Genomic DNA, 27865 nt, shown 5'->3' with positions numbered 1-27865 from the left:
GGGGGGGGGGGAAATAAAGAAGCTGGATTCTAGATAAAGGTTAATGATAAGATGAAAAAGATAATAGTCCATATTCTCCATCGTTCGTGGATCTGGGTCGGATCCACGTGTGGATGATCCGGCTGGACAGTAATCAGGGAAGTTTAACTTTGGCCGAGATGTAAATACCACTATTAAAATGTCTCTTTCCTCGCAGCCAGGTGAAGAGCCTGAGAATTACCAGTTGGTGGCCAAAATTGATAATGCCAAGAATATACTGCAACTCCTCAAAGCTGTCAACTTCCGAGATGTGAGTATTTAAGTCCATGTGTTGATGGGAGGAAGACCTTGGCATGTGCTCATGGCCGGCACATCGTGTAGTAAAATTGTTTTGGACCAACTGGTATTTAACTGTGTCAGGCTGTTGCTTATCGAAGCATCTGTGTGACAGACTATTTTCATACAGTTCTTTGGCTGAAGATATTTTGATTTGATCAAAAGTAATCCTAAAGGATTCCATCTGATAATTCATCAGTCCAGCTCCGCATGGCTGGACGTTTTGAATATTTAGTGATTTGGATTTTCATGGGTAATGAGATGTTTAGAGAGTACAATAACCGTTGTAGAGCTTGGTTTTGAGCATTATGTGATATTGAGTGATATTTATTAACGTGATAATAGTTATATCGGGTAAACTATGTGGTTCATTAATGTAAAAGTAGGTAATACACATTGAAAATTTAAGAGCGTGGAAATGTCACCTAAGCATGGTAACAATCAAGAATTATGTTTAAAAGTCTGACCTAAGTATATCTTACCCATGATTAAATACTGTGTGAATGGCACTAGATGTCAGTAAATGGATGACAGAACAAGTGGCTATAAGGTCCAAGCAGCAGGCATATGTAATATTGGCATATTCTGCTACCAACCATTTCCTTGTTATACATAACCCTCAGTATTGTGACCTTATCTATCTTGTCTAGTGAAATGTAATTCTCCGTGCTCTGCAACTCTCATTGTATTCTCTCGGCTCTTGTTAAGCAACACATCAAAATTACTAGCCAGAGATATCCAGATCTAGTAGCAATGTGTAGCTTTTTTCTTTTATTTCATTTGGGTCTCCCAAGTTAAGGAGGTAGTGCAAGGAAACATGAAGAAAGACACATCTGCTCACACACACACACATTTATATATATATATATATATATATATATATATATATATATATATATATATATATATATATATATATGTGGGAGTGGGGGTTGGAAATCATCCATTCCCGTTTTTTAATTTTCCGAAGGAAGGGACGTAGAAGGGGGCTAAGTGAGGATATTATCTCTAAGGCTCAGTTCTCTGATCTTAACGTTACTGTGCTAATGTGGGAAATGGCGAATATTTATGGAAAAGGAAAATGATTAATATATATATATATATATATATATATATATATATATATAAATTATATAAGAAAATGATTAATATATATATATATATATAAATTATATAATGGAAAGGATCACAATTTCGCGTGTGATCAAGACATTCCTATGAGTCCACGGGGAAAATGAAACACGATAAGTTCCCAAGTGCACTCTCGTGTAATAATCACATCATCAGGAGAGACATGAGAGAAATATAACAGTCAGTTGATATACGTCAAAGAGACGAAGCTGGGACGCCATTTGGTAAACATGTGATGGTACATCAGCTTGAAGGAGACCAGAGAAACTCCCATTATAAACCAAAAGATATGAAAATATGAATCAAAATACAGGGAATTTGTATATGTTTAATGCTGCAACAAAAAAGTTAAGGCATTGTCCATATTCACACTTCTCCAGCTCATTATAGGTCATGTAGTTAATGGATAAACTTTCACGCTGGTTCATCATGGAACCTTCACTTCTTAACCTAGGTTTGGTAAAATGTTAAGGTTTAACTGAGGAAACCACATCCCAGGGTATATTATTTTAGTTTAATTGCTTAGCCTCTCAGACTTTCTTGTCTTCCAGGTGAGGGTAAGAGTATGTAGCTAAATTTTTTTAGCATGGATGTATAGTTTTATGATTAAAAAATTACTTAACCTGATATTCCTGGTTCTGCAACAGATGGCCACAGTGTTTGGAAGTAGAAATGGATTGAAGGTGACAGTGGAAGAGGCAAAATGTGTTCAGGCTAATGCTTTCATCCAGTCAGATATATTCCAGGTTAGTTGAGCAAATGTTTGGTTGGTTTTTGTCCATGAACTGTGTTCATTTTTTTTTCCCCATGGGAAGTTGGGATAAAGGGAAGGAAATAATTCTGTGATGGTTACATTAGAGGAAAGAAAAGAACTCCCTATGGTTACAAGTAATCAAATCACGGTTTGGCTGAGGGGTAAGTAGCCTATGATGCTTGGGATTAAGTGAGGAAGATAATATCTTGTAAGGGCTTGGAGAACAGTGTGACAATTCCCTTCATGCTCTTGTCGTGCTTTATGTATTATCATAGAATATACATAAAGGTATGATTGTTGTGTGAATTGCATTAGGCATCCAGAGGTGGAAGTTACAAACAATGAAATATTTCAGTTGTACATTCACTGTAGATTGAAAAGTGAGACAAGTAGGGTAGCATGATTGTAAAGAAAATTTTTAAAAGAAAAAGTCAGCTGTTTGATATGGTCAGGTTTGGCAGAAGAGAGTATATGTAGAATGTTTGTAAAGTACTAGTGGTTGAAACTAGTTTTTGGAGAAGTGGATGTGTAATTCATTGTAAACTGTAAGAGTTAGAATACTGACTACTCAATACATGTGGAGGAAATGAGCAAAAGGTGTGTTCTTAAAGAGATGAATTATAGCAGTTGAAAATGAAGAAAGTGGATAAAGGTAAGAACAGACTTATAGATGAGTATGGTGTGGTGCTCTAGTAGATTGATGTGGAATAATTTGAATAGATCATTGTTTGCAAAGGATTTAACATAAAAGCCATCTAGCTGTGGTCTGTTGAAAGATATATGCATGCATCTGTGAAATTCAATAGGCCTGACTTGGTTTATGAAAGCATGTATTCAATAAGCTTTTGTGTCTTCATATAGTTGATAGGGTAGTTAGATGAGAATTAGATGTGAAGTAAAGCAAAAATCCACATCCTCATTAGATATTTATTGATACTTTATTTTTATACAACTAAACTATAAGCTGAAAAGTGCTACTGCCTTGGATCTGCATTGTTTGTAAGGTCAGATCTTAAGAAAATTAAAAAAAGAGTGAGGGGTGGAGGGGTTGTTCTGACAGTTGACATCTCCCTTGCTACATAGAAAGTTAAGTGCATTTGAGTAGGCATGTTGTTGGGCTTGTACTGTTGAGACACTAATGGTGTAATTTTTTTTAAACTTAAGAATTTCCATTTTCAGGAATATGAAATCCAGGAAGAAGTTGTAACATTCAAGGTCAACTTGAATGTATTAGTTGAGTGCTTAAATATCTTTGGAGGCAGCACCACACCTGGGGTGACACCAGCTCTCAAAATGTGTTATGGGGGTTACGGGTCACCTCTCATCCTGCTGTACGTGTAACAGTTAATTCTTAAATGCTATATCAGCCTTATTTACATGCCCTGGTTCAGTCCATTCACAGCATGTCGACCACAGTATACCACATTGTTCCAATTCACTCTATTCCATGCATGCTTTTCACCCTCCTGCATGTTCAGGCCCCGATCGCTCAAAATCTTTTTCACTTCATCTTTCCACCTCCAATTTGGTCTCCCACTTCTCCTCGTTTCCTCCACCTCTGACACGTATATCCTCTTTGTCAACTTTTCCTAACTCATTCTCTTCATATGTCCAAATCATTTCAACACACCCTCTTCTGCTCTCTCAATCACTTTCTTTTTATTCCCACAAATCTCTCACCCATTCATCACTTACTTGATCAAACCACCTCACACCACATAAAACATTTCATTTCCAACGCATCCACCCTCCTCCATACAACCCTATCTTTTGCTCATGCCTTGCAACCATATGATATTGTTGGAACTACTATTCCTTCAAACATTCCCAATTTTGCTCTTCAAGATAACGTTCTCTTTCCACACATTCTTCATTGCTCCCAGAACCTTTGCCCCTCCCTCACCCAATGACTCACTTCAGATTCCATGGTTACATTCACTGCCAAGTTCACTCCCAGATATCTTAAACACTTCACATCATCAAATTTTTCTCCATTTAAAGTTACATCCCAACTAACTTGTCTTTTTATTTTTTATTTTTTTTTTTTTTCATACTTTGTCGCTGTCTCCCGCGTTTGCGAGGTAGCGCAAGGAAACAGACGAAAGAAATGCCCCCCCCCCCCCATACACATGTACATACATCCACACACGCAAATATACATACCTACACAGCCTTCCATGGTTTACCCCAGACGCTTCACATGCCTTGATTCAATCCACTGAGAGCACGTCAACCCCTGTATACCACATCGCTCCAATTCACTCTATTCCTTGCCCTCCTTTCACCCTCCTGCATATTCAGGCCCCGATCACACAAAATCTTTTTCACTCCATCTTTCCACCTCCAATTTGGTCTCCCTCTTCTCCTCGTTCCCTCCACCTCCGACACATATATCCTCTTGGTCAATCTTTCCTCACTCATTCTCTCCATGTGCCCAAACCATTTCAAAACACCTTCTTCTGCTCTCTCAACCACGCTCTTTTTATTTCCACACATCTCTCTTACCCTTACGTTACTTACTCGATCAAACCACCTCACACCACACATTGTCCTCAAACATCTCATTTCCAGCACATCCATCCTCCTGCGCACATCTCTATCCATAGCCCACGCCTCGCAACCATACAACATTGTTGGAACCACTATTCCTTCAAACATACCCATTTTTGCTTTCCGAGATAATGTTCTCGACTTCCACACATTTTTCAAGGCTCCCAAAATTTTCGCCCCCTCCCCCACCCTATGATCCACTTCCGCTTCCATGGTTCCATCCGCTGACAGATCCACTCCCAGATATCTAAAACACTTCACTTCCTCCAGTTTTTCTCCATTCAAACTCACCTCCCAATTGACTTGACCCTCACCCCTACTGTACCTAATAACCTTGCTCTTATTCACATTTACTCTTAACTTTCTTCTTCCACACACTTTACCAAACTCAGTCACCAGCTTCTGCAGTTTCTCACATGAATCAGCCACCAGCGCTGTATCATCAGCGAACAACAACTGACTCACTTCCCAAGCTCTCTCATCCCCAACAGACTTCATACTTGCCCCTCTTTCCAGGACTCTGGCATTTACCTCCCTAACAACCCCATCCATAAACAAATTAAACAACCATGGAGACATCACACACCCCTGCCGCAAACCTACATTCACTGAGAACCAATCACTTTCCTCTCTTCCTACACGTACACATGCCTTACATCCTCGATAAAAACTTTTCACTGCTTCTAACAACTTGCCTCCCACACCATATATTCTTAATACCTTGTCTTTTTATACGTACAGATATAAGTAGGGTATGAATGTTATGAGGGTAAAGGGGGATCAGCTGTAAAGAGTCTGACAGGCCATTAGATAGGATAACATAGTGAATATTAGTTGAGAAAATGAATCAATGTTGCAAGACTTACGGCTGATAGAGGTGACATCTGCAGAGTTATTACTTACAATTTCTCATATGGTATGCCTTCATGGATAACTGTTAGTGGATAAGCTGTTTGTTGCTCAGGGGATAAGATTTTTGGTAATATATATATTAAAGTAGGAATTGCTTAGAAAGAATTATTTGTAGAGAGTGTGGGGCATACTGCTACAATGTCAAGAGAAGTGTAAAGGAGTAAATTATAAGGATAAACTGGTGAAGGTCTAATTACACAGCAGTGTTGACACGTTATGTATATAAAGGAAAGCAGACAGCAACAAAGCTTTGGCATGTTTGTGATGAGCCAGCAACATTGTGTAATAACTTATTTAGCTGAGTAGAACTTGTAATACAGAACCTTTACCAACAATTTATCTGAAGTGTTAGCTGTATAATGAAGCTCAGCTGGAATGGTAACATGGAATTTGTGCATGTTGCTATCAGAATTCATATGAATTAGTTTCATCGACTCTGTATCTGTCTGTTATTATTGACTCAATTTCTGCTTACATAAGGTGGTTCAAGTGCGTGTAGCCTTTTGGGTCACATGTACGCATCATCAGATGAAGACCAGTGTGCTACAGTGAACATGGGATACTACACTATTATAGGGATTCATTAATTTTTCACTCTTGTACTATTCTCACACTCAGCCATCTCAGTTGTTCATGACCAAAAATCATTCCCTTCACATTTTGTACATCTGTCCATAAAGATTTCTTCACAGTGCTTATCTTTTTTAACACCATTCAAACTCTATGCTCGTCTTTCTTACCTATACTGACTTTGAAAAACTAAGGTCAAACATCCATACATAGGAGTCCACTTCCCTATTCATGCCTCTTGCATGCTGTCTACTTGATTTAGTCCCATCCTCCACGGCCTTCAATGCATCTTCAGCTCTACTGTGAGGAACCACTTTCTCTGCCAAGATATCTTTAGACTTTCCATCTCAGATACCTTAATTATTAGTAAGGCGAATTAAAAAACAAGATTCTTACTTTAAATTTACATTTAGCACCCTCATCTTACACACCTCATCAGTGACCCACCATGCTAGCTAACTCTTTTTATCCAGGTATCAGAGCTGCATTGTTTTGATCATACAACTTAAGCAACTTTCATTATGTACTACCATAGTTCAGCAGTCAGCCCACCTTGCTCTCATATCATGTAATTCCCTCATCTATTTATGTCTCTGATGTTCCCTATGGGAACTCCCATTAAGGGGGTGGCCATGGTGATGAAAGTCTCCACTTATCCCTGTCTTGACATGCTTGTTGCATACACCATTCCATACATTCTTCCCCATTTCTCTCCCTACAGTACTCTTCCAGTCCATTTTCTCATGTCACTGGTGGTCTTCCTCTCACAACAGCCTCTTTAATCATACACTCTATTTGTAAACTCCCCATCTGCATTTTTTCATGTGCCCAAACCATCTTAAAGTATTATGTCTCACCCACTCCACTCCACAAATTATTCTCTTTGCGTTCCCTGCCATTCCAAATTTCTCATACATCCCTTTATTCTTTTCTTCATTCCAGCCTGGATTTTTGACATGTGTCACTCATTCCATCAGCTGCATTGGTCAGGGTTAGGAGGAATAATGCTGTCCCTTTCTTCACTTCCATACTTAGGCTTCTACCCTTCATTATTCTGATAGGAGACACAGTGACTCTCGTAACCTCTTCTTTATCTCTCCATCCATATCACCAAACTTATTCAAGATAGTTCCCAAATACTTAAATTCTGTCACTTCTTCCAGTCTTTCTCCCCGCAAATCTGTAAAACAGTTTAGTACACTTTCTTCTGCTCTGTAGGGTTTTGCAAGATCTATACTTTCACTCTCCGTCCTTTCAGACGCCATTACTTTACTTTTACATGCACTTACCTTCAATTGCCTATGCTTACGCACAATCATGAAAGACACATACAGCTTTCTGCAACTCCTCTTCACTCTCGGCAAACAGCAGAGTATCATCTATATTATACAAGCTTGTCACTAACTACCATACCTCACCCCCACACTTTTTTTTTTTTTTACACAATCTCTAAGCCAAATTCCCCATCAGTGAAAAAAAGACTGAAAAACCATGGTGACATTGTACAGCAATGGCACTCTCCCACATTTATTTCACATCACTCACTTATACCACCATTACTATTGCACAAACATCTCTTCCACTATGAAAGCTCTGAAGAGCATTAAGAAATATTTTATATACTCTAGATAGTCTAAGCTATTCAGAGTGTGTTTATGTTAAGTGTATGCCTTTTCTAAATCCACAAATGCTTCATTTCCTTTCTTATTGTTCTGTAGAATTTTTACTGCTCTGCCTAAATGCTGTATGATTTGGTAAACTGAATACTGTTTTTGTTAATGGTTAGATTGATAAATGATGTGATATGCAGTGGGGTGTCTTTCAGATTGATTTTACTGATTTTTTTCATCAGTTATTTCCTGATAAAAAGTGTTCTCTGCGTTTTTGTACAGAATGCCACATTTGATAATTTTGATTGCTTTCAGGCTGGAGGAAGCTGGAGTTCTGACAGATTGTAGTATACAAACACAGGAGGCTGATGATACCTTGGATTTCAACTTTTGTAATGCAGGTAATAATTTAATCCTGACTCTGTATCTCTACTGAAATGAAATATGGATATAGTGTGACAATGTATTTTTACTGCTTGACTGTATTAGGGTTGACAGCCAGTCAACCATTCAAGAATGTTGTCATTGCTGATAACTTAAACAGAATTTCGTGACTTGACAAGCTGTGTAGGGATTGCTTACCGAGTGTTCAGCATCAAGTCTGACTTTCTTTGATGATTTGTTACACTGAAGGAATTCTTATCCTAATTTTCTCCAGTTTGCTGTTGTTGGTTTTTTAAGCTCATTAACTTTAAAACATGCCCATTTTCAATACCAGTACCATGAGGCTTGATTTGTAATGGGATATTCACAATACACTGCTTTTGATTAGCACAGATTTTTTTATACTAGATCAGTGTTTTCTGCACAAGTGACGTAGTGCCAGAAACAGTCGAAGAAAGGTTTGTTTTCTGCATAAGTGACGTAGTGCCAGAAAGTCGAAGAAAGGTTGCATTTGCTCACATTCATTCTTTAGCTGTCATGTGTAATGCACAGAAACCACAGTTCTGCAGATATGAGCCTTTTTATCACTTTAAGATCACTCCAATTTCCCACTTCCATGTACTCTCCATCTTTCAGAAATATACTCTCTTAAGTTTCATCCTTACCATTAAGATGACGTTCGATATTTTTGTTTCTTTTTTTCTGAATGACTATTGTGATACTTTTTAAAGATCTGTAATGCTTTTCTGAGGTGTCACTAATCATTGTATGGTGTGTCTTCCTTTATAAGTAGTGGCTTAGTTACATTCTCATTCATACTCTAATTAGCTTGCTGAATTTCGGTTAGGTTAGGCTTTTTTTTTTTTTTTTTTAATATCCTTATCAACAAATAGGGTGGGGGAGGGGGCGAAAATTCTGGGAGCCTTGAAGAATGTGTGGAAGTCGAGAACATTATCTCGGAAAGCAAAAATGGGTATGTTTGAAGGAATAGTGGTTCCAACAATGTTGCATGGTTGTGAGGCATGGGCTATGGATAGAGTTGTGCGCAGGAGGATGGATGTGCTGGAAATGAGATGTTTGAGGACAATGTGTGGTGTGAGGTGGTTTGATCGAGTAAGTAACGTAAGGGTAAGAGAGATGTGTGGAAATAAAAGAGTGTGGTTGAGAGAGCAGAAGAGGGTGTTTTGAAATGGTTTGGGCACATGGAGAGAATGAGTGAGGAAAGATTGACCAAGAGGATATATGTGTCGGAGGTGGAGGGAACGAGGAGAAGAGGGAGACCAAATTGGAGGTGGAAAGATGGAGTGAAAAAGATTTTGTGTGATCGGGGCCTGAACATGCAGGAGGGTGAAAGGAGGGCAAGGAATAGAGTGAATTGGAGCGATGTGGTATACCGGGGTTGACGTGCTGTCAGTGGATTGAATCGGGGCATGTGAAGCGTCTGGGGTAAACCATGGAAAGCTGTGTAGGTATGTATATTTGCGTGTGTGGACGTATGTATATACATGTGTATGGGGGTGGGTTGGGCCATTTCTTTTGTCTGTTTCCTTGCGCTACCTCGCAAACGCGGGAGACAGCAAAAAAAAAAAAAAAAAAAAAAAAAAAAAAAAAAACAAATACCCATGCCAAATGTGCAGATGCATATGTAGTATTATCAGATAAGTTTTTGGTATGTACATGATTATTCTGGAGTATGATACATTCCTGGCCTGAGGAGAAGACGAAGATCATTGGGAATTACAAGAACAGAGTTGAGAATGAAAAATGCCTCTGGTGGAAAATTGTATTTTCTCAGTATGGAAGAGAATACTGCACACCTTCCAGGAGCCTTGACCATTGATATATGGTACCATACGAACTGGTCCTAGGGTATAACTGTTTGACGTACTGCAGTATTGTGGCCTTAAATGTTATTGAATACCTCATAATTTGGTTATTTTATGGAATTTTAGGTTTTAACATTATTTTAAATTATCTTGTGAAGCGGCAGCTGGAGCATAATTTTTTTTTAAGGAGAGAAAAAGGGATAGCAGGTCTGTAAGTGTACTTGTAATTTTATTAATTTCATATTCTTTCACACTACTTTCTTTTGAATTTTTCAAATGGTTACACCATCCTTAATTTTTTATTAGTTTTATAATCCCAGGACCCCTCTTTTGGAGCTCCTGCTGCTTTGGGTTTGTACTATGATCAGAAGCAGGGGAATGATGGACTCATTTGGAGAAGTTCCCAAAGGAGATTGTATTCCTTTTCATCCATTGGTGATATGACCTCGCCAGAGGTAGCTCGCAGTGTAACCTTATACAAGCGGAGTCTGGTTGCACTTGGAGACTAACCAGATTACTGTTTGTTCTTTCTCCAGTACATTTCTATTTAATCAAATTACATTCATGCTTTCTTTCTTTTCTTTTTAGATTTGATTACATTGTGTCCTTGCTTCCAGGTGTGGTAAACAAGGTGATCATGCGGTCAGAGTGTCTAAAAGAAGTGTTCTCTGAGCTTGACATGTCAAGTGATGTGCTTGAGATTTTCATGTCACCTGATGCGCCTCACTTCCGTCTCTCTACCTTTGGCAGCTATGGAATAAATCATGTAAGTTAAACCAGCTACGTCTTTCTTTTCCTTTTTGCAGCTTTGAACAAATTTTACTTTTGCCTGTAATGTGTTGTTTAACAATATGGACAAAGAAAAAAATATTAAGATTTTCTGGTTTAAAAATGAAAAAAAAAAATGTTAGTGATATGTACAAAAAAATTGAGCCAGCATACCTAATATGGCCTTGGTATAATGCTGAAGGTTTAGAGGGTGTGCAAATCAGATATTGCTTCCCATTGAAAAATAAAGGGACTCTTACATTTTTAATAGCTATGGTATAACTCTGACATTAACTTATAGATCCTCCATGTTGGTTGAGGAAGCATTTATTGGATGTTCATCAGATTCTCCATTTTTTGTTACAAAAGAAGCATATGTAAGAGTAAAGGATACATACAAAGCATGTTAGGCTAAGGAACCAACTGGTTAGTTGGATGCTAAGCATGGAGCCAGTGCAAGATAGAACTGTTTAAGCAAATTTTGCTCATGTTTAGTGAATGTCTAAGAGCTGATCATTAAGGTGACTATTGTTAAATAGATTGATATTGTATTTTATGGGGCCTTTGATGCCCTTTACCGAGAGGTCACTGGTTTAGTCTCCTTATACTATGTAAGTACAGAAAAAATTTCATTTATGCTTTAAAGATAGATTTTTGCACTGAAACCAAATGCATAGATATTTCCTGTGTGGAAGCAAGGTTGGGAAGTGCTGTTGCTGTGTTTATTTGAATCAAATTGGAAACATTGTAGTATCTATTTATTAATTTCATTTCTGTTACCATTTTGATAAGATAGGTAATCTTTTGGTTCATGCATTTTTTCTACGCTGGAATTTTTTTACAAAATTGCTTTAAGAAAGATAATTTAGTCCATTTAAAGCACAGCTTAAAAACAGGTTCATGTTATCTCTGACTTTGCATACTTTTCTTTTTCAGACAGACATTCCTAGAGATAGTGATATGGTGGAAAACTTTTCTTGCACCCAGACTACGACCCAGCGCTATAAGTTAGCATTACTTCGGCCCTCAATCAAGCCTCTCTCAGTGGCACAGAAAGTGTCAGTAAGGACAGATGATCGAGGATTTTTGTGCCTCCAGTTCATGATTAAAACTGAGGATAATCACATCTGTTTTGTGGAAATTTTTGTGAGTATTAAACCTGCTGTGGCAGTAGCAGTATTAGTCAGTTTATTATGTAAAACCTTGAGTCAGAAAGAATTGACACTTCATAATTCATTTTTATGAAAAAGGATGGAAAGGTATTGATTTTATTCACTCTTATTTGTTTGTATATAAGCACAAACACAAAGAAACAAAAATGTCATACTTTTCCATTTAATCTTTGGAAATCACATATCCATGCTTTACTACAAATGCTGATTCAACACATTCATGAACCCTTGGTGCCCATATGCCTCTACCATGGTGAAGACGCCAAACAATTACTATTACTTTGCCCTGCACAGACACACTCACAGCATCACCACACTTTATAACCTTTGGTCCTACCTGAGTGATGTGGGAGTTTGATAAAGATAGAAGGGACTCTTGGGGTAGGCAGCAAGTTACTTGTTCTTGCTCTCATATTTATTTATTTTTTCTCTAGTGTATATAATATTTTATGTGATATGTTGTAGTTATTATGGTGTTCTTGTTTGAGCTGAGGTGCCATTGGTAAGGGAGATACAATGAAATGAACACCTACAGTAAACTGATACAGCTTTATAAGTGGGATATACTCAATGCTTCCTTGTTTTATGTTAACCATCTTAAGTTTATTGTAACTGTATAGGAGAATGGGAAGCTTACAGTGTACAAGGGCATTATATCCAATCATCTTCAGTTATGTGGAAAAGGTACCTCTTACAGTTGAGTGAACTGGAATCATGCCTTCAAAAGTAAGCATGATCAATACTGGAACCAACATCCTTAAGTTCAGACCACTCGGCTATCATTCCACGTTGATCAACAAAGTTCTGTATGAAAAAGTATTACATTTTCTTCTTTGCCATGTGATAGGCTGGTCAACTTTGATATGCCATATAAAGTTACTTCATGCACATTTTTTTTTTATATAAAATGTTAAACTATTAGTAGATTTTTTATGTTTTGGGAAAAGAACGTTAACATCTGTGATCTATGTAAATCATATTTGAATAGGGAGGAAAATGGGTGAAGGAAACTGTTCTTGTGCTTTTATGATATTATTACTAACTCCCACATGCATAGGGAAGATTTTTTACATGAAAACTCTTAACAGCTGGTTATAAGTACTCCATGCATACTTGTATATATAGCATATCTGAATATTGATGAAAATGGTTGAAACTTTGTTTTTATACGATAATTAACTAACTTCTTTCCTTCTGCATAGCATAGATTTAGTACACAAAAACTTTTAACTAGAGGTTATAAGCACACTATGTATGCATGAATGTATTTATGGCTGAAATTATTTTTACTAAAAAAAAAAGTCCCTTTTCCCATGTCCAACTCCTTTAGCCACTTGAACCCCTCTTGCAGCTCGAATACCTTCCAGGTTATGCTACAGTCAGTAGTGAGAAGTACTCATTTGGAGTGAGGAAATATTTGATGAGTTTTTCTCCTGTGAAAGAACTTCACTGAAGGTGACTTTTCACTCATGGTATAAGCACAAGCTGGCAGAGTCCGATAATGCCAGCTACCTGAATTGCAGAGGAAGACAAAAGATATATTTTGTAAGCCACTAATGTGAGAACCTTAAAGGAAATATATGATTTTTAAGAGACTGTCATTCTTGTTTTTAAGACATTAAGAATATCTTTATTATTATTATATTTGTTTCTTTTTGCAGTGTTGTCCAGATGAGGAGCTGAATGACTGAGCGCATAGCCCACTCTCCCAGCATATGATCATCTTGAAGTTTTGCTCTACTGAGGCTTCAGATGTTTACACAGTGGACTGAATTTTTGGAGAGAGAAGTCTTCAAAGAGCACAGTAGGCCTGAAATTTGAAATTGAGTTTTGTAAATGTAATATTATTAATCTATTGCCTGAGGATCCCTTTCCAGAAAGGGTCCTGATGTTATCCCTATACCCCTTTTCCAGATGCTCCTGCAACTTAAGGTTGTGCTACACTCATTAGCAAGGACATATGTTCTCCTTTGAGGTGAGAAGTTCTTTGAAAAGATTGTACCATTAAATCATCTGAAAAAGGTACAGCCTTGCCAAAGATTGAGTTTGGTAGCACCATTTTCTAGATGTTCAGTCCATTGATAGCATGTCAACCCCAGTATACCACTTCTTTGCAATTTACTTCATCTTTCCTTCTCCAGTTTGGGCTCTCCTTTTCTGACACGTACATCCTCTGTATCTTTTAATTTTTTAAATGTATATATATATATATATATATGTATATATATATATTTTTTTTTTTTTTCATACATATTCGCCATTTCCTGCATTAGCGAGGTAGCGTTAAGAACAGGACTGAACCTAAGAGGGAAAAACCTCACTTGGTCCACTCTCTGTTCCTTCTTTTGGAAAAGTCAAAACTGGAGGGAAGGATTTCCAGCCTCCCACTCCCTCCCCTTTTAGTTGCCTTTTACAACACGCAGGGAATATGTGGGAAATATTCTTTCTCCCCAATCCTTCATCCATTGCTAGCACCACCCTGCCTCACAGGAAACAGCATTGCCTACCCCTGCATCAGTGAGGTAATGCCAGGAAAACAGACCAAAAAAGGTCTTCATTCGCTCTTACTCGGTCTCTAGCTGTCATATGTAATGCACTGAAACCACAGCTCCCTATTCACATCCAGGCCACAGACTTTTCCATTGTTTACCCAAGACAGTAATAATAAGGTAAGGGAGAGGTGTGATAATAAAAAGAGTGTGGTTGAGAGGGTCAAAAAGGGTGTGCTGAAATGGTTTGAACATAAGGAGATATTGAGAGGTTGACAAAGAGAAAATATATGTCAGAAGTGGAAGGGATAAGGAGAAGGGGAGACCAAACTGGAGATTGGAGGATGAAGTGAAAAAAATTTTGAGTGCTAGGGGCCTAAATGCAGGAGAGTGAAAGGCATGTACAGGATGGAGTGAATTGGAGTTTTGAGGTTTACAGGGGTCTACATACTGTCAATGTACTAAACCAGGGCATATGAGGCTACTTGGAGAACCATGGAAAGGATTGTTGAGCCAGTTTGTTTATAGGGAGCTGTGGTTTGCTTGCATTACACATGACAGCTAGAGGGTGGATGTGAGCAAATGCAGCCTTTCTTTGTATGTTCTTGACACTACATTGCTAACACAAGAAACACTGAATAAGTATGAAAAAAAAAAAAAATTGGAACCTCAGGACACCTTAGCTACCCCTGCAGCACCACAATCAGTGGCAGGGAAAAGATGGATTCCTTTGGAGTGAGTAGTTGTTTGACAGGATTGCATTTTGATAATCTTGCTAAAGGTGACTCTTCACTCATAATGTAACCACAATCAGCTGGAGTACAGTAATGCTCTCTGAGGATTCATCATACAAACATAGATTATTCATGTCTTGTAGCTTTTGAATTATGACTGATATGCTTTAACCACATGTATGACTTTAATGAAATTTTCCCAGGGGTAAATAAAATAGGATTATTTTTAAAGGAAAATAGAACAAGCATTACAAAATCTTTCATAGGATAATGCACAAAAAAGAATTAATACACCTCTCATTTATTAACACACAACTTTTTCATATAATATTAGCTCTTAAGAAAATATTATTGTGTTTGGATCACAGACTTGTTGATTACGTGGGAGACACAGGCAGAAGACATCGAAGTAACACTTGGGCTCTCCTTATCAGACTTAAAGGGCTTCCCCTAAAATATTGCTAGAACAGTATATGAAAATTATTGGTCAGACCCAAATGTATCTCCAGAAAGTTGCCTCAGTGGTCATACAAACCCTTATTCACATATGCTCACTTAGAATTGAGATAAGACAATATAGCTTTGCAATGGTGGAAGCCAAGTGATATTTAGAGGTCAGACCCTACATACTAGTTATATTTAGAGTACAGACTCATGATTTTAAAACAACCCAAAGATGATTAAGTCCATGTCCAAGAGATATACTCTTATTTAAGCAAGACACTTCCTACTTTTTAAAAGAGGTTGAACAAGGCTGTACATTCTTGTTCATACTTCTAAAGTTGTCTGTGCAGTCTTGTAATGAGACTACATTACAAGTGTTCAGATGTATCCATGAGTGTCTTGGCCAAGTGTATCTCCAGGCCATAGCTGTAAAACAATGTACACACAAAAACCTGGTTTATCATCCTTTCTTCTTGTTCCCTTCGTAATTACTCCTCTACAGTCATAGGTGTTGTGCACAGGTGTAGTACACATATGTTTTGGTAATATTTATAATCAGGTATCAGATGCCCTTTTTAAATAAAGAGGGAAAAACTTTCACTTCATATTTTCAGAGGACCTTTGGTGAATATACTTTAGCTGTCAACAAAACAGCATGGCTGTTAACAGAAACAGCACTATAAAATTTATTTTTAATATGACAAAAGTTTTTTGTACATAATCTATACAACAGTTATTTCAAATAAAAAAATAGTTGTAACTATTTACAGACACCTCATTTGTCGCATGCAATTTAATTAGCACTCTCCTAAATTCCTCGATTCCATCAGTCTACTATTGCCTGTCATGCCTTCCATAAACTTTAGCTCTTTTCTCACATATTATTTGCTCAAACTTTTATTTATGGATTTTGGGTGCATTTTGTACTGTAGTAAAATTAGGGACTGCAAGACAACACTAAGAAAATGGTTTCATGAAAATTAATATAGCTTTTTTAAGTCCCTATTATGAGTGAACATTAAAATATGTTTGAGCAAACTTCCACTAATTTCATAATCTCCAATGTATGATCTTTAAAAGTTTCATTTTCCATGTGCACTACATTTCGTTCATTTGATGAAAAAGGAGTACAGAGTATATTCTTAAGCCCAAAGGAAGCAAGTGTATTAAACTGTATTGTTGAGCTCTGTAGTCTGGCACATCTTAGAGGAAGGTTCCTTGAGAGAGTAAATGTAGAGCTAATGTAAAACAGAGCACCCTGCAGTAGTTTGATGGCATACATATAACTACACTGTGCACTCAACACTCACACACATGCACACACACAAGTAATACATGTTTCTTTTATTTTTTAGCAAAATTACACTCCAGTTTTGCGTACAAACCATCTTGACTTCTGTCCTCTGACTTGGCTTTATGACTTTAGGCCATCTACTCTGTGGTCAAGAAACAAGGGCCTGAGATAAGATTAACCATATCTATTTCCTCCAAAGAATATGAGATACACATAAAAAGACTGTCAAAGACACTGATCTCCCTGTCATTCAAACACAAACATTCACACAAACACACACACAGTTATGTTTCTACCATCCTAGGCTAAGTTTTGATTGCATCTCTAAAGAAGGAAAAATTGTGTAGTCAAGCTCGGAGTGTCCAGCTAGTTACCCTTTATAAGTGGCATCTGTATGGACCTACTTGCTACCAGCCCCTAAACAAGTTACTACAAATCTCCATGGAAATTGTAAACACTTATCTACTTTTTCAACTACATTTTGATATGGATTTGTCAAAGTAAAATTATACTATTTAAATGAGAAACATGCAGGGGAGAAGGAATAAAGATTGAGATGAAAGGAAAAGTCAAGAAATTTTTTTACGAATGGCAATGGAAAGAGAATGGAGCAAGAAATAAGAGACCAGGAATAATGTGGTTGAGAAAGGAATAGAATGTAAAAGAACTTGAAATACTAAGGAACTGGAAGAATCAGGAATGGGACTACCTGAAAGAGATTTGTGCAGTATTCAGGGTAAAAATACTTAATATACTTTTCATGTATCCCATGATCAAACCCAAGACCTTGAATGGTAATGCAGTATCTCAAACAGCTATAGTAGTTCCAGTCTAAAGACAAAAGATATAAAATGATAGCAATTCTTGGTTCAAATGTAGTCATGCTGAGAGAGACTAATAAACCCCAAAGATTTCTGAAAGGTCGCCATTTACCAAAGACTGCAGCTTTGTAAGAACTGAAGACCTTGTGAGGCAGCCTTCCTTACCAAAGGCCAAGCAAAAAAGTCTTAGGACTTGGTAAGCCACGTTTAACTACCTTAAGACCCGCTAAGCCAGTGTTAATGTTTTGGGTTTCTGGTGAACTGATCTTAGTTCCCCAAAACTAAGCAAGCCAGTCTTAGGCACTAATTAACTAGAACCTGTCAAGCTAGTCATAGTTACCTAGGCTCAGGAAGCTAGTCTTAGTTACCCAGAACCTGGTAAGCAATGTTAATTATCCAATACCTAATGAATCACGATTTTAGTAATGTAGATGTTCCACCAGTTTTTACTGTCCTGGACTTTAGTCAATCAAGTCTTTAGTAACTAATACTGCAATTAAAGTCTTAACTTACCTAACACTTGATCAGAATTGTAGTAACACAAGGCACCATCAACAAAAACTTATCTACCTAAGAACTTGTGCAAAAAAATTTATTAGCCTGACAGTTAACTACCTCTTATTAACCAGATTCAGTCAACAGCTTCTATATGCATGGAACACCATGAACCTGTCTTTTTTAGTCCAGGACCTTATGAATCTATTTTGGTCACAAAGGATCATCAGCCTATTTTATCACATGACTTATGAAACAGTCTATTACCTCTGTTTGCCAGCAATCTGGAGAAACAATATCTCCAAGAATATGGAGGACCAGTCATAGCTCTCCAGTCTTTAAGTTCATACCAAGGGATAATTCTTTCCTGACCATTAAATTTCCAGTAATAGCTTATGGCTACTTTAAACTTATCTTGGGCTACTAATACAAATTTAACTGAATCTACATATAAGAATCATTAAAACCCTGAATAAATCACCTGTGGTGACTCTAACAACAGGAAAAGCCTGACATGATTAAGTGATAGAAAATACACTAAACAAATATTGGCTAGTAAACTTGGGAGTGAGTTGACTTGGTAACATCGGAGAGTCATGCACAACTGAGGACATATGAAGTGATTTAAGAAACTGATGTCACCAAGTTAATCTATTAGAAACAATTCTGGAATAAATTCCTTTGTTTAACAGAGCTGCCTACTCTGGGGAGTTACCACATCCAGTGAAATGTATAATATGCAGTTAAGCTGAACAAGTAAACTTGCCAGCTAGATGTTTCATGTCTGAAAGAATTTGCAGCTGTCAGCAAGACTGCAGAAAAAATGTGCAGTTTGGTTGTCTCGCATGGTTATCAGACAAATGTCTTCATTGCTTTCTTCACAACTAAGAGTTGTGTTTGTAGAAAGAATTTACACTTCTGTTTCTAAGGATTCTAGACAGGTAAATAAGGTGGCAAAGCATGAAAATATGGAAAAAGCCCAACATTGTTACTCTGAAGATCACTGCAAATGGTGCCACTATCAACTTTCATGATGATGGAAAAAAGCTTTACTGATTCATTAAACTTTGGTTTATGAAGGAAACAAACTCTTATCAGATGAACTTAACCCTAGTGGCAGGTGGCTAGAAAGGTTTACCCAACAGTTCAACCTACATAACAAAGCACTGATCAATTAGCTAGATGATGATAGGATCCATGCTACCAAGGAGTCCTTCATCCTTGTTTTTTAAAACTAATTTTTTCAGAAAATGAACCCTAAATGTCAGTGTTATTCTACTGTCATGTTCATCATCTCTTAAGTTATTCAAGCAAAACCATTCCACTAACCTTTTACCCCAAACAATATCCTTAGGTCTGCCACCACTAACAGTCTCTGTCGGTTGAAACTCGTGTCACTCCCAGAATAGTGCAGCTACTACATTCATAAAACCCTGTCTTTAATTAAAGAGTTTTAGATGTATAATAATATAAATTATTTGCAACATTTCAGTAATACTAAACTAATTCTTTTAGTGTTTACAGATGTTGAGAACTTAAACCCATTTTTCTATCTAATAATATTATGCAAGAAGTTTACTTGTATGGAACCTTGTAATTTATCAAGGCATTCCTGCAGATCACTATTAACAACAGTTAAGTTTCAAAATGTTTGCTAACCAAGACATTAGAAAAGGTGTTAATTGCCATAAATATTTCTTTAGGAGGAACTGGAGTTTTTCCCACAATAACCAGTAGTGTAACCATGTCAAGGTAATTTCTTTGGCCACATTCACAGCTTGAAACTACCTGGTGGTTAATTTGGAACATCTGAGTAATCATTCCTATGCCAAACCTGCAAAATTCCTCAAATAAATTGTAAATATTTATATAGTGTGAAGACCAATAACAACCAAGCATGCACCACCCTGCCACTAATTCAGACTAAAGTGTTGCAAATGATAGAGATAAGCTGGGTTTTGGAGAACAGACTGGTTAACTGTATTTCTGCTTTGTCAATGCAGTTTCATTATATTTAAAAACCACTAAATCATGAATTTGCAGTTCCCTTCAGAAAATATGTAACCATGATATGAAGGTTTAATTTTTGAGAGAAAAAAGAAAAAAAAATGTGTACAGTTTCATGGGTGAAGTGTGACAAAATCTTTCCGAAGTTTGCCACATGACGGCCTTTATCAATTAAATTATCAGAAAACAATTTCCACATAGTGAAATAGGAATAATGTAGTCATTAGTCGAAAAGAAAAAAATGTTTGCTAAATCTTATTCCTGTCTTTAAATAGAAATAAGTATGGCTTTAAAAATGATATATTACTGAAACCTTCAAGAAACTTGTACTTTTCAAGAGATTTGAACAGGAAACCTAGCTTACATCAAAGCAACAACCTGTTTACTTGCCACTTCAAAACAACTTTGATCATAAGATCCATGACTTGAAACTTACTCCCTTATTTAATCATTAGCACGATGCAAATTGGGTCTGCTTGAGATATCTCCATTTATGAATTGCAATTAAGAAATGAAATATATCTGCTGGTTCAACAAAATAATCTCTCATCTCTAATAAAGAAATTACATGCTTATTACGTAATCTGAAATTAGTAATTATCACTACTTGAGGTATGAAATACTAAATGTTGTGCAATGGACTGGACGTTTGAAGAAGCTCGTTTTTTCTGAACAGAGCTGAAAAACCCACAGCAAAGAGTACATCATAACTGGCAACCACATGCCTAAACATCCTCAATACATACAGAGTCTTAATATAAATGGGTCAACGTGAATACAGCTACAACTCTGTATTTAAGCCCCTAATTCTAGTTCTTAAACATGACATGGAAAATCACAGATGAATCAAATACAGAAGTTGGAGAGGTAACAGAAACTTAAAACTTAGAAGGGTAGAGAATGAAGATACTCTGTAAGTTTCACTTGTTATATGTGGGTTGTAGATGTTGTGCTGCATGTATAAAAATTACTGTTAAGAAAGTTAGAAAATTGCTTAATATAAAAATATTCATTGTATAGTACAGGAAAAGTGAGGTTAGTGTAAACTTATTCAAAGGACGGTAAAGCATCAAAACAGTTAGTCTGGGAAATGTGAAATAATGGTTTATTGTAAAAATAGTATTATTTAGGGAGTGAAAACATATATTAAATGTAAAAATAGTCAATATGGGAAGGGAAAGCATAAGCCAATGAAACTTACTTACCAGGAGACTTCACATTCTCCAGTCTGGTGTAAACAACGATTAAGTGCTTACTTGCGACTGTAACGATGCAAATATGCCTAAATGGCATCCCTTGTGTGTGTCTGAGAATGGTTGACAATCCTTCACCCAACTCGGAGTACTGTGTTCCCAGGCTGGCCAAATTAGTGATAGCGTGAGGACTGTGAAGTGGTCTCCATGTATGTGAACACATGAAATGGTCCTCCACCATGAACTGCTCTGGGAACTTGATGCACAAATCAAAGAATGCTGTGGGATGGCCAGTAGGGAGGTAGAGCCCACAGTTGGGCAGAATATATTACTGAAGAATGAGAAAGGAAGGAATAGGGGATTCATGAAATGGAGGAGGAGAAGACAGGGCTTTTTGTTAACAGATGAATCTGTTTCATAAATTCCAACAGGGTAGTGGTAAATTTTACTTCCCTGAAAGCTATGTCCCAAATACATTTTCCTAAGTAATGTCAGTGATGCTGTTTCCTGTGGGGCAGGGTGGCACCAGGAATGGATTGAAGGCAAGCAAGTATGAATATGTACATGTGTATATATGTATATGTCTGTGTATGTATATGTTATGTATATATATGTGCATATCTGGGCATTTATGTATATATACATGTATTTCGAGTGGATGGGCCATTCTTTGTCTGTTTCCTGGTGCTACCCCATTGACGTAGGAAACAGCGATTAAGTATAATAACAGAATAATATAAAAACAAAAAAATAATGAAATTTTAATATGTGAATTTCTCTAAAAGAAATGCTATTCTATTAACTTTGTTTCTTTAATTGTCCAATGAAATCGGTGGCTTGGATAAATTTATTCTTAGATTATGATTAAATATGAAAGAAGATACTGTCTGAAAGATTGCTTCACCCTACCCTTTACAAGCCCTGAATGGAAAGGGAAACTGGCAGGAGGAAAATGGGGGTAGGGAAAATGATAAGAATAAAATAGGAAAAGAGTAGGTAGCACTATACAGGGAAAATGATGATATGAAAGTGCAATGTAGGTATCATTATTAATGGAAAATGGTGGGATGGAAGGGAATAAAGGTAGCACTTGCAAAAATGAGTTAAAGAAGAGGAAAAGGGGAAATTTGTTTAAGATCTGGTGAGTGAAAAATGAGCCAGGAGCATGATTTGAAAAAGGTGATCTTGGAGTACAGGGCTATGAGTGGAGTGATTATTGACAGATGGGTTAAAGTATGTTTGGTGATATGCCCTGCGGTTGGCTAAAGTTTTTTTGGAAAATAAAAAGTGATGATAAAATTTGTCAAAACATATGGAGGACATAAACTGATGCATAGGGAAACGTAGGAAGATGTAAGGGTAACATCTTGTGGTACTGAGGGTCACAACATGGTGGACTCTGTAGGTGATGGCGGATCCTGTGAGTGTGGATGTACCTGGCACTCAGCTGTAACACCTCGCAAAGCAGTGGGACATGACTCTCCCATCTCCTGCTGTTGCTGGTGCTGCAGCAGAGCTTGGTGAAGGTCATGGCCCCAAGACCCTACATGACTGCTGACAGACCTAGTGTGGTCTCTGACAGGTGATGCCACGCCATGTTGTGGGAAGACCTTGTTGTGGCACAGTAAGGGTGGAGAGACGGTGCGAGGCATGCTGGGTCCTCTACATGACTCCCTCCTTGGTCCCAGGGAGAAGTTAGGGGCTCGAGATGCAGGTTCAACACTGTCCTCCTGTGATACACAATTTCTACCCCCAGAATTGCTTTTGGGGACTACCCTGTGACCTGTACTTGGTGTGGAATGACCCCTGATGGCACCATTGAAATCCCCAGGGGTTTTGGTAATTACCAGTCCTCCCTGCAACTCTATTTCAATTACACAGTCTACATGGTTCTCCTGAATGGTAGGTGCAGGAGGCAATGGAGATCTGGAAGTAGCACAAGAATGTCTGCTCAGCTGGTGACCTTCCCACTTGTCTTTTGAATTGATTTTTGGCACAACAACACTATCACAAAGTTCCTTTGATACTGTATTCTCACCTTTGCTTTTAACACAATTACTTTTTGATCCTGGCTTTGTACTTGAGCTATCATCTTTGAAACTTTTAGTTTCCTTAACTACTAAACATGGAGCCACCAAACAAGTCCTTCCATTAGACACCACAGCTTTCGAGCAAGCAGATTCCTCCCCTTCAGGTTCTTGTTTCGGGATGTTGTCAGTCTCTAAAATCTGATGCTGGAGGTTGAACATAATCTCCTTAACATCACCAGAGCTGTTGGGCACATCTTCCTCCATCACTTCACTAACAGAAGCCTCCACTGAGTCGTTCTGCAACTTTGCAGTCTGTATACAGCTTAAACCCTTGATACTGGGGAGGGAGTCTACTGTGGAGTCTCGGCGGGCCATGTAGTGCTGACGACCCAGACGCATCAGTTCCTCATCCAGCCTGCCACAGAACATCCTAATATTACTGGAAAATGGTATTCTAAACTTATACCACTCTTTTATCATGCTACTGGTACTCTTCACAGCTTCAGACAACAGCACTAATGAACAAATGACTGCATTAAGCTACAAATGAAATAATGCCTCAGAGGATTTCTGTTCCTAAAACTTAAAAGTAATTCTAATTCATGTTAGTGGAGACTATAACATAATAATGTATACATTCTATGCATAGCATTCTAGGATCTACTTAGTGTACTAGATGTACAACATGGGAAGGAGAAAGATGTAACTTTACCTTATGCAGAAGAGGTGGAATAATCTTACATGATGTACTTGAAAAGTGATTGCCTTAACTAGTGTACTATGGGTTAGAGTAATTCTTGGGTTTATAAGAAGGGAAGTGGTGAACCTAACAGTTTCAGGAAGGAAAACTGACTTTAACAGTAACTTTATCACATTTACCTGAGATAATAGTGACTATCCAATGTAATAAAGAGTAGTGCTTACCTTGATGATGCGACAGAGAATTCTAAAATAAAAAAAGCACCTTGCTCAATTCATCAGAGGGGGTAGCAGTAACCTACCTTTGAGTATATCTGATAATGAGAGAAGGCATGGGTAGAGAAAGGAACCATTAGTAAATGAATAAATAGAAAATTCAGAATTACTTCTTTCTTTGAAAATGAAAAATTAGGTAGTTCTAAATTTTCCTATTTTAATTCTACAAAATATTTTTTTTTTCCAAACTTCAGTGCCTCAATGCCAAATCCATTCGTACCATACTTTCATGATCCCTGACTTGGTCAGGAGCTCTCTTATTCAACCCTAATCCCCAACCCTGCCATGACAGTGAACCATCATCTATTCGAAACCTCTGTTCCAATCATCACTCATACCCTTGACTCAGCCTTGACCTAGCCTGTACTGGCCAAAGTTTGATTCATTCCTGATCTTTGAGTAAACTATAACTCTTGGCTAAGCCCTGACTCTATTACCATCTGATTTAGCTATATTCTCTGGAATATCCTTGATCTCCAATTCAGCCATGACTTTTAACCTAGCTATAATGTATGGCTTAAGAGGACCAGCAGCCAATGCACAACCATAAAACTAACCCTATCTCTGGCGGTACCGGTAGTTCCTTCTTAAAGCCATCCTTGCCAAGAAGCCAATAGGTATTCATCTCCCCTTTACCCTTGAGCTTGGTGAGGCCACGGTATTCCAGGTGGTATCCACCTACTTCCCGCAGCACTGACCAAGTCTTCTCGCTTACATGAATACACCAGGGAGAACCTGTAAGGACAGGACAACTTTACTGTATGCATCAATCAAAAGAAATATTGCCATGGAAATCTGTGAGATAAATGATATAAAAAAGCAGAACAAATTTTCTTTTAACTTCATACATATATTTTTTCAAAATGAGCCTAGAATGGTGTTTTCTGATGTGACATCTTTAAGTGGTCAGTAAAGGAGGCACCAGTGTATATAACAGAACTTCACACAGACAAGCTTAATAGTGGTTGTGGTACTGGACAACCATACCAGCTACTACTAAATAATGCAGGTAACTCATTACTGTGATAATGAGGAATTTTCATTATCTGTAAATAATATGGAGATACTGAAGCAAAACATCCTTACAGCAAAAATAACTGGGTGATATTACCATTTATGAAATGGCCTTAAACATACACCTCTCCTCATGGGGAGGGAAAAGTATAGCTCCCAACTTTTGGGAAGAGTTTACTTCTGATCTCAGTAGAGACAAATTTTTGCTTGCACATGGAGAGATAAGTACTTCTTATGAGTATTATAATTATTGTTATTATCTCATTATTAAACAACCCTAGACCCTTTATCCAGATACATAGATACTTTGTACTCCTTTATAGTTATAAGTTATTTGACAAGACTGTACTTTCTTTTGTCAAATGATGATGATACAGCCTCGCAAAGGTGACTCTTCTCTCACGATGTAATCTGATCTCATTTGTCAGAGAGTATATTTCTTTTTTATTTGTGGAGAAATGTCTCCCCATCAATGATCAAACACCAATATAATTCTTCCTCCTTCATGAATGAAAAGTGTGCCCCCTCAATCGTTGAAACCCATTTAAGTACTTCTCAGTTGTAGAAACAACTGTATCACTTTTTAGGTACAGAAATAGGCAGATCTCTCCTCAACTGTACCTGTGTTAAAGAAGCAAGCATATCTCTCCTCTAACTGTAAGCACAGGTGTACCTCTTATCAGCCGTAGAAACAACTGCATCTCTCCTCAATTGAAGAAACGGCTGTATATCCAGAACATTAGACACTTGTACCTCTTCCCTGTAGTAGAAACAACTATAATATCTCCTCAGTTACAGTAGACAAAAGTGTACTTTTCAGTTATATAGTTTCAGGTGTACCTCTCCTCAGTTACAAAGTTAAAAGTTTACCACTCAGTGGTATAAACACAGATGCACCTTCATTCAGGGAGACACATAAGTTTACCTTCCCTAGCTGCAGAAAAGTATATTTCTTCTCAGTTGCCAGTACACAAGAGGTATATCAATGATAAGGATGGAGATGCTTTCCTTCACTGCAGATACAAAAGTTTTTCTACTGCAGACACATAGGAGCAGCTTTCTTCCTCTGTGAATTGGAGGAGTTCCTCTCCTCAACTTTTGACATGCTGTTATACATGCTGTTGCAAACATAGGTGTACCTTTCTGCTGTTTTAGGCACTTGGTGGTACATCTCTCGCATGAGAAAAGACAAAAATGTACCTATCATATGTGGCACAAACATCAAGCTCTGTAATACATGTAACTCTCCTAAACCATGGGAACAAGTGTAGCTATCAGCAACTACAGAATCATTGGTGTAAATCTGCTCAGCAATGGAAACAAGTTGCAGAAACTGATGCAAGTCTCAGCAATGAAAACAGATATAGCTATAAACAGCTGTATTAATGAGTGTATTTCTCCTTAACTATGTTGATAAATGTACTCATCCCAGCACAGAAACATAAATGAACTTACCAGTTTTAAAAGTTTACTTTTAATTGCCTTGAAATAAAAATGTCTACTTTGTCCTCTCTTGTTCATAAAATATTGTATCTATCTGCAACTTTCTTTATCACACAAGTGGAGGAGGAACAACAATATACACAGCTGTAATTCTCACCTGTAGACTCCATCCTGGAGGCAGTATTGACTGTATCACCAAAGAGACAATACCTTGGCATCGTCATCCCTACCACGCCTGCACAACAGGGACCTGTGGAGTGTATGGTGGTCACAAGCACTGTAAATGGGTATGGCAAAATATTTCTAAAACCATTAAGGAGTCCTAATATGTCCTGATACGTCCTAATAACATATACATCCAACATTTGTTGCCAATGACTATTTCTCACTAAGGTAATCAAATAACATTTATCATTATAATGACAATTACTGCTGCCACTTTGACTTTATACATAATACTCCCTTATATGTGTGGTTACTAAAGCTTTCTCACAGGTGTTACAAATGACCATAAAGGCTTCTCAGTTGTGTAACTGTCAACCATAAACATTTCTTGCCATCATGACAGATGATCATATTTTCTGCTGTATAACTACTCATTGTAAACAGTTCTTACAAACAGTTATTGGGTGTAATACTCGAGTGTGAATACTAATTTACACATTTCTCACCAGTATGAATGCCAATTCTGAGCATGAGTGGAATGTTATGGAGGTGCCTGATCCTGAACTTGCCAGAAAGATGCAGAAGGTCCAATGCCATGGTAGCTATCTGGGAAGCATGATCATCAATCCTTTTGGGTACTCCTCCCACAACCATGTAAGCATCACCTATTGTCTCTACCTGTGGGTGTTAAAAGTAACCCTGATGTTAACTGTCTTTGTATGAGAGCACCATTCTGAGCGATTTGGTTAAGCAAGTCAACATTAATCAA

At 37.5% G+C, this 27865-nt stretch overlaps 2 protein-coding genes across 3 annotated transcripts in view; one reads left to right on the top strand and one right to left on the bottom strand.

Annotated features, from left to right (window-relative positions):
- The first annotated feature begins 90 nt into the window (after positions 1 to 90).
- Rad1 (Radiation insensitive 1) lies at positions 91 to 27745 on the top strand. Of its 2 annotated transcripts, XR_011714909.1 has the most exons (8): positions 91 to 289; positions 2094 to 2192; positions 3380 to 3531; positions 8158 to 8243; positions 10670 to 10818; positions 11757 to 11966; positions 13654 to 13796; positions 27606 to 27745. XR_011714909.1 is itself a non-coding variant. In XM_071680323.1 (7 exons), exons 1-7 carry the CDS (start codon positions 179 to 181, stop codon positions 13681 to 13683), a joined length of 837 nt encoding a protein of 278 aa, XP_071536424.1. In that variant the 5' UTR covers positions 91 to 178; the 3' UTR covers positions 13684 to 16697. The 2 variants fall into 2 exon arrangements, 1 of the variants encoding a protein (XP_071536424.1); XM_071680323.1 differs by lacking the exon at positions 27606 to 27745 and having other exon boundaries at positions 13654 to 16697.
- LOC139758691 (uncharacterized) overlaps positions 16751 to 27865 on the bottom strand; it is a 161887-nt gene continuing 150772 nt past the window's right edge. Inside the window, 4 exon segments of the mRNA XM_071680322.1 lie at positions 16751 to 23914; positions 25032 to 25209; positions 27089 to 27181; positions 27603 to 27774. Of these exon segments, the coding sequence (XP_071536423.1) occupies positions 22852 to 23914; positions 25032 to 25209; positions 27089 to 27181; positions 27603 to 27774 (1506 nt within the window). The 3' untranslated portion in view covers positions 16751 to 22851.

Source organism: Panulirus ornatus, chromosome 31, assembly GCF_036320965.1.
Source record: "Panulirus ornatus isolate Po-2019 chromosome 31, ASM3632096v1, whole genome shotgun sequence".
NCBI lineage: Eukaryota > Metazoa > Arthropoda > Malacostraca > Decapoda > Palinuridae > Panulirus > Panulirus ornatus.
This window is presented reverse-complemented; position numbering and strand designations above follow the sequence as displayed.

What these genes read in the sequence shown, in the direction of transcription:
- Rad1 (XM_071680323.1), top strand. Translation starts at nt 179, where the DNA reads ATGTCTCTTTCCTCGCAGCCAGGTGAAGAGCCTGAGAATTACCAGTTG. An exon ending in AAGCTGTCAACTTCCGAGAT is followed by an intron (nt 290 to 2,093) that starts GTGAGTATTTAA and finishes GTTCTGCAACAG; the next exon opens with ATGGCCACAGTGTTTGGAAG. An exon ending in GCAGCTATGGAATAAATCAT is followed by an intron (nt 10,819 to 11,756) that starts GTAAGTTAAACC and finishes TTTCTTTTTCAG; the next exon opens with ACAGACATTCCTAGAGATAG.